The 13878-nt window shown below is 48.2% G+C and overlaps 6 protein-coding genes across 6 annotated transcripts; 3 read left to right on the top strand and 3 right to left on the bottom strand.

The window, feature by feature from the left end:
• Positions 1-85: 85 nt before the first annotated feature.
• COCSADRAFT_197633 (uncharacterized protein) lies at positions 86-1575 on the bottom strand. Its single transcript, XM_007699499.1, has 2 exons — positions 497-1575; positions 86-435 (listed from the first exon to the last, which is right to left on the bottom strand). Exons 1-2 carry the CDS (start codon positions 1418-1420, stop codon positions 340-342), a joined length of 1020 nt encoding a protein of 339 aa, XP_007697689.1. The 5' UTR covers positions 1421-1575; the 3' UTR covers positions 86-339.
• A 1864-nt stretch (positions 1576-3439) lies between these two features.
• COCSADRAFT_34705 (uncharacterized protein) lies at positions 3440-6011 on the top strand. The gene has a single exon (XM_007699291.1). The coding sequence runs from the start codon at positions 3480-3482 to the stop codon at positions 5820-5822; it is 2343 nt and encodes a 780-aa protein (XP_007697481.1). The 5' UTR covers positions 3440-3479; the 3' UTR covers positions 5823-6011.
• A 1177-nt stretch (positions 6012-7188) lies between these two features.
• COCSADRAFT_112198 (uncharacterized protein) lies at positions 7189-8059 on the top strand. Its single transcript, XM_007699500.1, has 2 exons — positions 7189-7680; positions 7755-8059. Exons 1-2 carry the CDS (start codon positions 7282-7284, stop codon positions 7971-7973), a joined length of 618 nt encoding a protein of 205 aa, XP_007697690.1. The 5' UTR covers positions 7189-7281; the 3' UTR covers positions 7974-8059.
• A 512-nt stretch (positions 8060-8571) lies between these two features.
• On the top strand, positions 8572-9409 carry COCSADRAFT_34706 (uncharacterized protein). The gene is made up of 2 exons (XM_007699292.1): positions 8572-8766; positions 8895-9409. The coding sequence occupies exons 1-2, from the start codon at positions 8677-8679 to the stop codon at positions 9312-9314; spliced, it is 510 nt and encodes a 169-aa protein (XP_007697482.1). The 5' UTR covers positions 8572-8676; the 3' UTR covers positions 9315-9409.
• Positions 9410-10046: 637 nt separating this feature from the next.
• Positions 10047-10481, bottom strand: COCSADRAFT_24257 (uncharacterized protein; the record flags this gene model as incomplete). The annotated part of the gene is made up of 1 exon (XM_007699240.1): positions 10047-10481. The coding sequence occupies one exon, from the start codon at positions 10479-10481 to the stop codon at positions 10047-10049; it is 435 nt and encodes a 144-aa protein (XP_007697430.1).
• A 2535-nt stretch (positions 10482-13016) lies between these two features.
• COCSADRAFT_24258 (uncharacterized protein) lies at positions 13017-13325 on the bottom strand (the record flags this gene model as incomplete). The annotated part of the gene is made up of 1 exon (XM_007699241.1): positions 13017-13325. One exon carries the CDS (start codon positions 13323-13325, stop codon positions 13017-13019), a length of 309 nt encoding a protein of 102 aa, XP_007697431.1.
• Between the last annotated feature and the right edge of the window lie 553 nt (positions 13326-13878).

Genomic DNA, 13878 nt, shown 5'->3' on the forward strand with positions numbered 1-13878 from the left:
GCGGGGGTCCCGTTCTAGACATTGGTGGGGAATTGGCCCGGCTTTGGCTCTGGATTAGCAGACGGAAGAAATTCACAAAGTGGTCGCATGCTCTTCTCCTAACATGATCTGCATTCCCCATGTACCCCGTAGCTGGTAACGCCGTGCTTACATTCGAAACGCGGTACCGCTACCCGTTCTGTACATAGTGTTTGCGCTAGTTGTGCCCCACATGTGAAACAAATCGCCGGTGCTTAATTGATAGCCAATTTAAATGCCAATAGCGCCATGGAAGTAAAGCCATAATTCTCCGGCGCAGATGCAAGAAGAGTCCTTTTGATAGTATTTAACAAGCTTTTTTCAGTCTGTGCGGATAAAAGCTTCCTCCACCATAAGGGAGTCTAAATAGTCCATGTCGTCTGGGCGGTTGGTGTCACAGAGTGATCTCAGTGTGGGCTGCACATATGACAAGTCAGCAAATGTCGCTTGCTCGGATAAGACCTAGTAATCCACTTACTGTGCCCATGTCGCCCTTCCTGTCAATCTTCCATTCATTTTCTGATTGCCGCACCTCATGTTGAACATAGAATGGCTCTGGTCTCGAAACTTGCCAGAACGCTGTGAGATGACGAGTGATCTTCGTCAATTTTGGGCTCACGTCAGGTGCAATAGGTGCATCGAGCCATGGCTGCATGTTTTCCCATTTTCGTTCCGGCAGGTCCCATCTTTCCCCTTCTGATGCTTGCATGAGCACATCTACACTGAGTTCTTCAACATGAGGGAAGTAATCAAGCACACTTTTGATGGCTAGTGTGGCGGCATCTGGCTTGGCTACCTCATCTGCATTGACGCGAGGATTTCCATATTTGTCGACAAGAAGCTGAGGACCGCCGTTCCACCACTCATACCCAGGCCAGAGAATGAGCCTCAATTTTCTCGTCTTGTCCATAAGTGGCAAGAGTCCAAGAAAACGAGGTGATAAATGCTTGTGATCGCGTATCGGAACGTAATACCCGTGGGGACCACGCAGACGCCTTTGTATCTCCAAGGTGATTCGCAGCGTACTATCGTCGCAAGCTCGTTCCGCCTCTTCAGCGAACTCAGAGCCAAGCCTTTCTGCCAGTATGTTGCTCATGGGTCGATCTGTAGGGTTTGGCGATATACTTGGCTCGGCGGCGTGCAGACAGCGGGCATGGTATTCAAGGCACTCTTGTCTTAGCTGGCGACAGGTTGCAAGAACATTTGCAGGCGGACGTTGAGGCAGCCTGATACGTGTGTCCATATAGGTCTCCCCCGTAGCATGATTCGATCGGTACAAATTGTAGGTGTCTTCAGTTGTACTCGAAGTATAGACGTATTGTGGTAGTGTGAGATGGGATAGAATCTCATCTCGCAGTTCACGGGGCAAGGACAAGAATAACGATGAACCGGCGGAAGACATGATGGTTTATGTAGAACCCAAATAGGTCGGATTCCTTTTGCAGCTTAAGCCCAAGGCTATGTTCAGGAATCTGTTGGTTGACGCGCTCCAAGCTCCTTTATGTTATTGCTCTGTGGGGGCCATCGGACTTCCGCATTTGCTCCGCACGTGGTCCGTGGCACCTCACGCGTAGTCGTGACTTTGTGCGTGTAAATTCAGCTGGGGAGGAATTGACGAAAAAGGTAACTAGTCGCATGTGTGGGTCAGCTTGTAGTAAATTGCCATGCCCAGTGAGGTGTTGTGCGTATGCCAGTTGGTGATGGTCACGTGATGCCTCTGACATGTGCAAGGAGAATCATGTAACCACAGTGCTTCAAGACTGTATGTCACCGTCCATTGCTAAATCCGAAAAGCGCCTCATGCTGATATGTATATGTACGTAAAGGCCTGAGGAAGGGCAAGATGTTCGGTAGTGAGAGAAAATGGGGCGTGCTACCGCAGGTACTGCGCAATAGACGTCACGCTGCATGTCCGCCGTGTTGTACCTTGAGGAATGAAGCCGGGACGACACCCGACGACCGAGAGCCGACTTGTTAGCAGCATGGCACAAGACGGTAGTCGAACGACCGACACCAAAGTCTTCGCAGAGCCTTGGCCAACACTGCGCTCGTCGCAGCAGAGGGCGCACCGGCACGATCCCAGCACGCAAACGACGGCATCGAGCAGCACAGCCCAGGTACCCTGAGCTTCACGCGACAAACGCTCATTTGCAGGCACAAGCTTACGCAAACAGCCTGCATCGCTTTTCACTGACCCCTCTAGCCTCGCTTCACGCGCAAACACGCTCATCACAACTGCGGGCGCCAGACAGCCCGGTAACCATCTCGCCAGCGCAGCGTCCACAACAGTCACCAGCCAACCAGTGACGGCATCAGTAGCAACGGCAACAGCAGCAGCAACAATAGCGGCAGCAGAGGAAGAGCCGTATACAAGACATCACCATCATCATCACCACCCCCCACTCACAGCCCCGCGCGGGCGAGACAGAGGAAACGGCGATCGAGTCCTTGCCTCACCGCGACGTGGCGGCAGCAGCAGCAGCAGTAGCAATAATACGTTACCGAGGCAACAAAACCCCGACACCGCCCTCGTCAGCGCTATTAGGCACAATCTTGCTGTTACCATGCAACCGCGCGTGCCTCAAGACTTCTTCAATGCCTTCGGGCAGCAGCAAAACAACACCAGCGACGATGGCGGGGTGGGCCAAGATTGGACCTTCCGACTTCCCTTGAGACCCCAGGGCAACGCTCCCGAACAACGTCAGCCTCGCTTGTCGCCTGATCGCCCCCGCGAACCCAAACAGGACGAGGATGATGACGAGGCACGGTCGGCAGTAGACGACATGTCACTCGAGCGCACAATCGATCCCCTCCACCGCGTCATGGCCGTTACTTCCAAGCGCCCTCGCCAGACAATCGAAAATGCTGATGACAAGGACATGAGCAACATGCTACGCAACAATGGGGCCGTTGCTGTCATGGTGTACCACAGCGAAAGCCCAGACCTACAAGCAAACGACATCTGGCCTCAATGCCGCAGCCCAACAAAACTGCCTGCTAGGTACTACCTCTTAGATCATAACATACAGTATGCATCCGGCCCCAAGCCACAGACTTCCAGCAACGGTGGAGTTAGAGGGACAGTCTCCAAACAGAAACAAGAAGCAGCCGCTCTTCCTGCAGGCGCCCCGATCAGCCGCTCACAGTGGAAGTTGCCTGTCGAATTGGTAGAGTTGATTGCTTCATTTCTTAATCGTGATGACATCAAAGCACTACGGCTCGTCAGCCGCGAGCTGAATCACTATGTCTCTCAGGTTATATTCAAAACAGTTGTCGTCCCTTTCAACACTGAAATCTACGGTATGCTAGGGAAAGAAGTAAAACCCGATTTGAAAGGGAAGAAGCGAGCAAAATTCGAGACAACCAGGTATTCTTGGAAGAACGCCAACGGCGATGAAGTGTACGATGGCCACGGCCTTGACGTATTTCGTGGATTCGGTAAACACATTCGAAGATACGGAATGAGTTTCGAGGTCAATGAAGACTCACTTTCAGCGCCGCCTATCAAATCACTAACTGAGAACAAAACAAGCTTCTGGGGTAGATATGAGTGGCCGTATGAGGAGTACCGTCGATTTGATGCTGTCGCTGGCCTCGAAACAGCCGCTGACGAAACACCGCGGATGAAAACCGCATTCTCTGAGCTCACCGAGGTGAAAGAACTTGCACTCTCAATCGACAGTGGCCTTGGATGGCTCAATGGGCCCGACAAGTCTATACGGGCGCGCATTTTCCACAGACCTTCCAATGTTTTTGGAACGAACAAAGCTGTCCCGGACCGTAGGGCCCAAGCTCAACAGGAGCTTTGGAGACACATTGATTTATGCTATCAGGAAGTCGGCAGTGATATCAGACACGCAACTCTCTACAGAATGGAAGGCCAACGTCCTCTGTCTGAACTCAGAGACGCTGGCCTGTTGGCTGACGCACAACCGGAAATGCCTTACTTAGATCCTCAGCTGATACATGAGGCAACTCCACACGATATCCTTGACATTCCTATGCCCACTTCCTTTGATGACCCATACGTTTTGGAACGCTTCGTGTCCGCACCCTCTTCATTAGGTACCGGTATTTTGTTCGCATCATCTGCCTCGCCACCTGATGCTGGACAAGTCGTGAATCCGATCATACCTGCCAACCTCACTACAGCTCAGCAAGAGTGGTTGCTGGAAACGGAATGGGCCCAGCGAGCTTTCATATCTTCATACATGCTCTCTATCATCGATAACCCTTCCACATTCCAACAGGTGCACACTTTGAATATCGCAGGACTTTCTGATCGCTACTTGTCAATGCTGAAACGTTCGGATTTTTGGGATGCACTACCCAGTCTTTGCGACGTCACTCTTATGGTAATACCGGGATGGCGAACAGTTCACAAGGATGAGGCCGGCTTCGTTACTACTTCAGCAGTCAATCCTGTTCTAGGGGCCAATATGTTATTTGCCATACTTCGCGATCATATCGCTCGCCGCTCAAACGTTCGAAAACTAACAGTCGGCTGGACGGCTGGCGGTGAACATGCTGAGGGGCTCTATGCAAGGAACAAACTTCTGTGTCCTGCACCTATCATGGACTTGCGGGTTCCTTCGGATCGTCCTGCATCTGTCAACCCTGCAGCGCTTGTTGAGGCCGATGCAGCTCTTTTACGGGCATTACTCCTTGAGCTGCCCCACATCGAGAGGTTGAGGCTGAAGAACTGCTGGATCACTCCTTCCAGCCTGCTGCAATTTGTCAAAGTCCATGATGCATATCGCTTGAAGGAATTGGTACTCGATTCCGTTTCGCTTACGGCGATGCTACGTCCCAATGCTCCTAACGCCAATGGAAATTTTGTACCCCATCAAGCAGTCGCTGTCCAGAATGCTCCTCCTCAAGCGCCAATGCCTGCAATCCCCCAGTTCTTACCTGCCCATCAACAGATCCTGCAAGTCTACGTCCATGCTCAGCAGTTACAACTTCAGCAGCTTCATGCAAATGCAGCTGCGCTACAGCAAAACCACATTGCCGCTCTGCAAGTTCAGTTGCAACAGCAACTCCAGCAGATGCAGATGCACAACTTAATTCTACAACACCAAGGACAGGGACCGAATCAAGCCCTAGTGCCAGCTCCACTACAAACACCACTGCAAGCCCAACAGCATCAGCCAATCCACCCTACTGCGATTATCACAAACATCACTCATATCGCTGCTCAAGTAAACCAACTACATCATCAGATTACAGCTGGTCAGCATCATCCCTTAGGACAACAACCTATGCATGCTCCGATACCAGCGGCCAATCTGGCCACCACAGATTATCAGTCTCCACTTACGGCAAGGCCCCGCGAAGGATCATGGATGGATATCATCGACCAGATCTCGCCTGGAACTAATCTTTCCGATTTTGAATCTAACTATTCCAAGGCTGACTGCAACCGCCAAACGTCTCTTCGAGAGATTGAGTTCATATCGTGCGGTTATGCCAAACTCACTCACGCTCCGTTCGACCAGACAGCTATCGACCTAGGTCAGGGTGCTGCCGCCGCTTCACGTCACCCATGGTTCACCCGGCGCATGGCCGCCCTTTCTCCTGCAATGATGAGCACCAAATGGACCTATCTTGCTGACATCATACAAGAAGTCAATTCGTCAGAATTCACCGTCCTTGAGAATGGCTGGAACTTGCGAACTGGTTGGGAAGACGACGAGGAAGCGCGCGCTGTTGAGTTTGATGGTCTTTTTCCTGGTGGTACGGGGCGCTTCACAGGCACCATACGCTATTCGGACAGGATGGTCGATGATGTTTCTGGGATGTAGTGATGCTTCTGAGCAGTCTTTGCTTTTCAACTATGTACCAATACTACCACAAAACGTCGGGAATTCACTTTGTGACTAGGGAAGAATGGCTTGCAATAACAGAATTCCTGGAAGAACCACTTAATAACAGCATTAGGCGGTATAGGTCTTCATGTAGTGATGAGTTAGCACATGCACTAGTAAATACAGAGTGTTTAGCTATTATGTAAATGTCCCTCTGCGAAGCCTTGCTGATATTTAGAAGCAGAAAATGGGTTATTACTCTTCATTCAGTCGTTGAGAACTCTATGTCCCCTTAACAAGTGTCTCGGCAGGGCATCATGCCAAGTAGGCCAGAAACCATTGCGCCGGGCACAGACTGCAGCTCATCCAGATAGATCATCCTACCTCTTTGAGGTAAGTTCTGTATTCCTTTTTGGTACTGCAATTCGATCCCAGGCTCGTTTTGGAGACTAGCGTGCAGGTTGATGAGGGGGAAAGCGGAGGAAAGGCCGACACATCGTGTCTTGGCAGTAGTGATCAGTGATGTCATTCATCCTCCCCATCTAATGTGTGACCACTCTCTCAGTCACCCCTAAATATCTTCTGAAAACCAATCTCCAAGCCTCGTTGTGTTCCATCGTGCAAAATAACCTCATGGGAATATGCTAATCATCTGTCTCAAGCGGTTCTTCCACCGTTTGCACAGATCGACAGTAGTAATCACAGATTGCAGAATATGCAGTAGCGTCTTAGCCTTACTATCCCTTTTTGTCACACACAGCCACCTAGACAAATGCACCACCATCTAAGAGGGAAGACGCGGAAAGGCTAAGATCATTTGAGGATTGAGATGACTACGGATCTTGATCTATCCGAACCAAGATGGCTAGGCGATGTCTTGGGAGCGATCATGCTACAGAAAAGGATGTAAGCTCACTATTCAAGAGATGGAAAGTACCATTACCAAGACATTGAACGGCGTCTTCACGGTACCATTACAATCCACTATTCATCGGTCCATCGTGCTACGAACTGGTGAATCCCATGGTCACATGCTTACCTCAGTAGTTTTGCATGGGGTTGTCCCTAATCATCTTACATTCTAGGGATGGCTCCAAGACCACTAACCAAGAGCTCGGGCATGCCTCTCACTTCCAAGTCTTTTGGCATTACGAAAAGGCTTTCATACCCATGTTGGGGACTTGGCTGCTCAGTCCCAAAAGCCTCACCAAGACACCGGCATGTATCTTCAGAGCCTAAACACGAATCAATGACCAATCCCCATCCACTCACTGATGTCATTGGGCTCTGAATTGGAAGCACCGTGGTAGTTTTAGTGAGAAAGCAGCTCTCTGCTTTTGTATAAAGACTGGTGCAAAGATGGATTCAAAATAGCATCGACCCATAAAATCACTCTCCTCACTACCTCCACGAACCACGCATAGCTGGAATCACAGTCACGCACAACACGTTCACAATGCACTTCACTACTCCAGCCCTCGTTGCTCTGCTCGCTGCCCCTCTGGCCGTGGCCGCCCCAACTCAGGCATCTGATTACAAAGAGAGCTGCAAGAAGGACTTTGACAAGGTGTGGAACTCACACGATGACAAGTGGTGGAAGAAGGAAAAGACCTTCTACTTTGACGCTGAGTATGTCGTAAAGGCCACTCCCGACCAAGTCATTGCCAACAGCGGCGTTCCTACACCCGGTGAGAACGGTGCACGCGGCCTTTTCAAGTACGGCATCAATGTCGCAGAGAATGTAATCTGCTACAACATTACCCTCAGCGGCGTGACTGGCCAATATCAGAGCCCAGCGATTACCGCGACACACATCCACGAGGGCGTCAAGGGCAAGCCCGGCCCCCCTCGCCTGGTAAGCATGGCCCTTTTGATATCTTACTCTACCTACGTCCCAGGCAGTAAAGAAAATTTACTTATAGTTTCTAGGCCTTCCCTAACCCCACTGGTCCCGACTACCGCCGTAACTCTGTCGGATGCTTGAAGGGCCCCTTCTTCGTCAACGTAACCAACCCAGCGACCGGTAAAGACCAAGCCGATGGCTTCCACGTCTCCCAGATTGTAAAGAACCCCAAGGGTTTCTTTACCGACTCGCATACCTCCAATTTTACTGCTGGCGCTGTTCGCGGGCAGCTTCCTGGCTACTAAACGCGATATTTCGGGGTCTGCGAGCATGAGAAGTCGTGGATCAGAAGTGTGTGTGAGGATAGACGAGAAAATTCATCAAGCTCAGTTTACACTGAATAAGTGTAGTGTAATGTAATTTTTAAGGATATACGCAAATAGCATTGTATACTAGTTAATTTTCTGTGTCCTACACGGTTGGTGTTCGCAGTCAAAATCTCGATTGAAACTAGTTATCTAGTATGCTGAATCATACCGACTGGACATTCTCTTTTTAGTTATCAGAAAATTAATATATGCTAGTTCTTCCAAATACCACGAATGGAATATATGTGCGTTTGAACATATCCAGAATTTGATTCCGAGCATCTTCATAAGTATTACTAGCGTCGTTCACGACAACTTCTCCAACTCTCCACCATCGCCGATTCATACACATAACAAAACAAAATCATGCCACACCAGCTCGCAATACCGACGTCAGGTACCCACTCAACCAATAGATCTGTCTATGCCCTCAGCGCTCAGCTTAGCGGTGGACCATGCATGACGTCGACTTGATGTCAAAGTGGTGACGCCCTCCATATACTATACGAATCTCTTCTCATAAATAGCTTCCTGTAAGAAGGATACACATTCGAATTATACAAACCTCTGCACTTCAATTATCCAATTCTAATCGTCAACACTTTGCAATTTCTCAAATCTAAATACACATATCCCAAACATGAGCCAGAACAAGAACCCCGACGCAGTCAGCGACTCGCGCCAGTTTGCAGGACACGTAGCTCCTAGCGAGCCTCTCATGACCAGTGGTGTAAGTAGTTGTCTTCATTTTCAGAAAACATGTGGAAGCATCTTGATCAATCACATTGCATCTGGCAATGGCTCAATGTGACCCGTAGATAATACCTCTTTATCAACACCAGCTAACCAAATCCACAGCATCAAGTCGGAAAACTCGTCGGCAACGATGCCGTTCCCGAATTCCACGCTCAAACCCTCCCTGCAGGCTCGGCCCCCACAGACAAAACCTACACACCCAACCCAGACCTCAACAACCAAAAGATGTACCAGCAAGCTTCCAACACGCTCCAAGGCGCCACATCAGCGGACGTGCACACTGGCCTTGGCCACCCAGGCCAGGGCCAGACGTCCAAGGAGCTGCGTGATGGGTCGAGTGTTGGACAGGGTCTTACTGGACTGGCGTCCGGCGTCAAGGACCAGCAGAGTGGTGGGGATGTTAGCACGCTCAAGGATGATCCAAGGCATGCTGCTCAGAGGAATCTGGGTGATGTGCCGACGGGTCAGAGGGGTAATGTGGGAGGGCCACCTGCTGAGGAGAGGGAACCTGTTCAGGCTTAGAATCTTTTTGATAAGAAATATGAATGATGATGATTAAACATTTCCTCTTATTTCTTCTTAAGAAAGTAAGAATAGGTATACGTGAAGAGGCTTCGTGTTGTTGTCTTCAATTTCTAGTTCTTAAAATTCTTGTGCGTGATAACATGTCGCTAACTAAGAGAGCTCTTATTGCTTTGATTGTGAATAGATGTACATTTCTTTAAAGTTGTTAAGAGTTCTAAAGATGCTTTTGCGTTACATATAAAACCATGTCGAATATGACCCCGAAGGTATGTTCGATGTCCTGGAGGGTGCGTTCAATGAAGCCGCCCAGGCAGCTTACGTCCTGGACGGCCTCAAACAACTAACGACTACGAGAACTCATGTCTTGACTACGCAATACAAAAATATTTTTGCTGTGTAATACGTAGAGTTCTAAGCATATAATAAGAATACTATCGAATTAAAAAACTTATTAAAATTATATAATGAACTAAACTTAGTGCACTTAAGTAAACTATATCAACTACCTACGGATACATCGTCAACTAGCAAAACATGCCTTTGCTTCAAGTCTTGGTATTTGTTCTTCGTATGTACATGCTTGATAGGATACTAAAACTGGATAAGAGCTTCATTATGTAAGGAGAAGTAGCTCGAAGAGAAGTACAACAGATAAACACAGGTGATAAGAAAGCACATGTTCAATAGCAACCCCCTTCATCACCACAAGTTCCACAGAACGAGAAACGTCTACACAAATTTGAGAACAGTTTGCATGTTCGTGAATGTAATTAGGCATTGTGGGTTGTATAGGCTCGACAAGATACGTGTGCCATCTTCGGTGTGTGCAACAGTTTTTGGGTGGAGTTTTGTATTAACTCCCTTGTTTTCCACGAGATCAGTGCGGAAGAAGTTTCTGATCTCCGCTCGGATTGTTGTTATATCTGTGGGAAGGTGGTTGCAGCAGCGTTGCATGATGAAGACGATCATTCCCATGTAAGGTTGAACAAAGTTAACACTTAACTTGTCGGAGATGCGGCCGACCCGAGAGCGTACCAAATACAGGGCGTAATCTTTCAGAATAGCTATTCTCGGAGGATCAACTCCTGGTGTGAAGTACGTAGCTTCCGTGTCTGTGTCAGGATATACGTTGTTCATGAACTCCGTGAACCAACGTCTTGCCATCTTCAGTTCCTCTGTGGTGATGTGTACAACAGGAGCGATAGAAGCTACTCGATTCGGTCGATCTTGGTCTTCAAGTTGCTGTGGACTTAGCTCCGTCTAAGCTCTCTTGAAGCGAGAACTGCGCTTCTCAGCAGGGGTGAGGATGCGGCGAGTGCTAGCCTGTGAAAGCATAGTATTTGTATGCCTTAATGTGGTGGTGAGGCGTGGGTGAGATGGCGATGCTTGTAGCGAAAAGCAGATTACAGGGGACAATGGAAACTAGAGTTAAAGTAAGTTTCTGGCGAGGTATGGAGGGAGTGGAGTGAGATGGTGGTTAGAGAGTGTGGCGTGTTCCATGCAGGAGTGTTTGTTTACTTTGTTTGTTGTGGAATGCACTCCTTGTGCTTGCTCTCTTTCCTCACGGTTGCCCTCTACTGCCTAACTCGCTAGGTGTAATATCGCTTTTATAGATGCAACGATGGTGTGTTTGATGACAGATTAAAGTTTCCACAAAAATGTGGGAAGACGGTCTCTTCTAAAGCTGGTCCACACCATGGTGGACTCCCTACCAAGATACGCAATAAGCTATATGAGCTATCAGTCTTCCCTAACAAGACTAAAGTTAAGCCAGCCGAGAAAATAGTAGATGAGGGTGTCATCAGCGAGATGGACACCACCCGTTCCTTCTATCTCGACCACGTTACCAACGCCGGGAACAGTGAACTTTCCAGAAAGAAAAACATTAATCGCGTGGCAGAGATGTCATACGAGGTACTGAGTTTGGTGACACCGTGCATACTATTCATTTTCGACCAGCCATCAGGCTTGCTCCTCTTCGTAGAGGCATCCAATGCCCACACTCTCCACGTCGAGGCACCAATCAAGCTCCATGTTGATTTCGACATGAGTAGCACACTTGGAGAAGATGAAAGTATTAAATTTGACAGTTGGAGGCCAAGCAGGCTTTCCCATGACCGTGAGGTTGATACCCACGAGATCTTCGAGACATAGATGGTTGCCACCTAAGACTTGTGTCCCACAACCCACATACATCTTGTCTTCCCTTATATTTAGCGCGACTTCCGTAGTCTTCGAGATCTATCAAAGCGCACTGGCTTGTTTCGTCATCCTGTTACCTTCCGCTTACCTGCTAGCAACAACCAAACGTCTCTGCCACACCGCGACTTTCTCATCGCTCAAACTATTGCTGCGGCAAAAGACATCGGGATACCAGAGGAAGCCAATATTAGCCGGGGCTTCAATCTCCCATGATCTCAAATTGAGTATACCTAAGGGCGTCGCGTGGGAGAGGGTTTGTACGATTCAAGGTCAAAGTAAGGAGGAAGGAAGCAGAGAGATATAGATAAGAAAGACTAGTAACGGTTGAAGTAGAGAATCTAGTTCTTCGGGGTGATTAACCAAAAACGCGTGGTAATGCATTAGTGCTATCAATGATTAACAGATGGAATACAGAACTGCGTTGCCAAACTTGTCTAGCTAAAGCGTAATAATAATGCGAACAATCTTTGATCTCTACGGAGAATGGAAGAAATTATAGAGCGTCTTCTGGAAGAAGTTGGTCAGCATTTCCACGATGAGGCTATGCATGAACAACTTCGGATACAGGTTCTTAGAGGATAAGGTCTGGAAGGAAACAAGGATTTGAGGTGGCTGCAGAGGAAGCATGATGGTAGCGGTAGAAATCCCTTAAATAGCGACAGTTATGTAGTGACGATGTTATCTTTTCATAGGGAGACACAGATGAGTAGCTCTGATCCCGCTGACGAGAGGTAGGTCTTAATTTCGCCCAACAACCTGTTTACGCCAACTATGAGTCCCAGATAATACTTGAACTTCTGATTGCCTTCTTCCGAAGCTATTCAAAATCTCACCATAGGCTGATAGAGCACCCTGTTGATAATCTTGATGTCGTGTAGGATCTGACGCGTGACACCTTCGAGCTGCTGTGGCTTCCATCCATAGGTTGCGCGGTCATGAACCATCCATCTCTGGGAAGAGAGGAATTTTGTGATACAGGAACTCGCTTCCCAGTTCATTATTCTTCATGATAGCGTGAATGTCGACAATGAGATCGGAGCTAACGTCACTCAAAAATGGATGTCAGGTCCGATGCTGGTATTACCAAACGATGGGCAGTGGGTAACATAGTAGCAGTGGTCAGAACTTAACTTCTTCAACGAGCTTCTCAGCGTCTTCTTTCTTAGGGATCTCACTGAAATCCCAGAATGCTACAGTTCCTTCATTGCTCGGCCTCTTGATCAACCTCGGCGCGAGCTTGATCAAGGTATCTCTCATCGCCTTCGCAGCTTTGAGATCGTCGGTAATCTTCCATACACAATATTGTGGGAAGATAGCATTGGATTTAGTTACTGGCCTGGTGACTGTGAGGGTATTAGGCAGCTTCGTGTTGTTGGGTTCAGAAACGGTTATCTTAGTCCTCTCCGCCTCCTTCTTGGTCTTCGATGCATGGCATTTGCAAGCAGTGCCAAGTGCTATTCGACGCTGTTTAATTTGGGCGTTGTGCGAAATGTTGCCTCAGGTCTCGAAGAAATAGAATATCATGTCTCTTGTAGTGAGGTGCATGTCGCAAAGATCTATCGTCTGATGGCATGCCACGTAATACTTGATGCTCCCGTTGACGATAGTCTCGCTGACGGGAGTTATGATTCTTGGAAAGTTTGCTTCCGCTGGCAAAATTCCCATGTCCTTCTTTTTCATCTTTTTCATCTTCTTCTTCTTCTTCTTCTCATCTCGCTCGCTTTCTCGCGCCTGGCCAGAGCCTTTAGTGGAACACTTAGAAGGTTCGGTTACAAGTGCTAATCCAAAGACAGGGGATTGAATCATTTTAGGTCTCCCTTGTTTCTCTTCACGAGTTAGTAAGATAGACAGGGCCTGATGTCTAGGCGGGCTATCTAAAGTGGCTTAATATAGGATTTTTAGCTTAGAAAATTGGATACAGTAGTCAATCAAGGAGAAACTGAGAAAGCGTCTTTGGCACTAAAACTCAAAAACTCCTCTCTGCGTCTTAGAAGTCGAAAGTTAATTAGTTTCAATGCTGGAGATTTCTTCGAAAATTGTGTATTATTTTTAGCACTAAAGGGCGAGAGATTCGAGCTCTCGACCTTGCGGGTTCCTTAGATCAAGCATACATCACGCTTTTAAAGATTACTTTAACGCTAAATACTAACTACAACTAGCTATCAGGGCATACTCTGGACCGAATAGATAGAGAATCATTATAAGTCCCTCTCCCCTACTCGACGGCACCATCACAGTTGGAAAAGAGAGTTTCGAAGAACTAGAAGAAAATGAGGGCTACTTGCTAGTATACCGCAATACGTTGGGCGATGGCGACCAGATTGGAAGAAGTCTACAAGCCTTGATCGTATTGTTCAAA

The sequence above is a fragment of the Bipolaris sorokiniana genome, assembly GCF_000338995.1.
Source record: "Bipolaris sorokiniana ND90Pr unplaced genomic scaffold COCSAscaffold_4, whole genome shotgun sequence".
In the NCBI taxonomy this organism is placed as follows: Eukaryota; Fungi; Ascomycota; class Dothideomycetes; order Pleosporales; family Pleosporaceae; genus Bipolaris; species Bipolaris sorokiniana.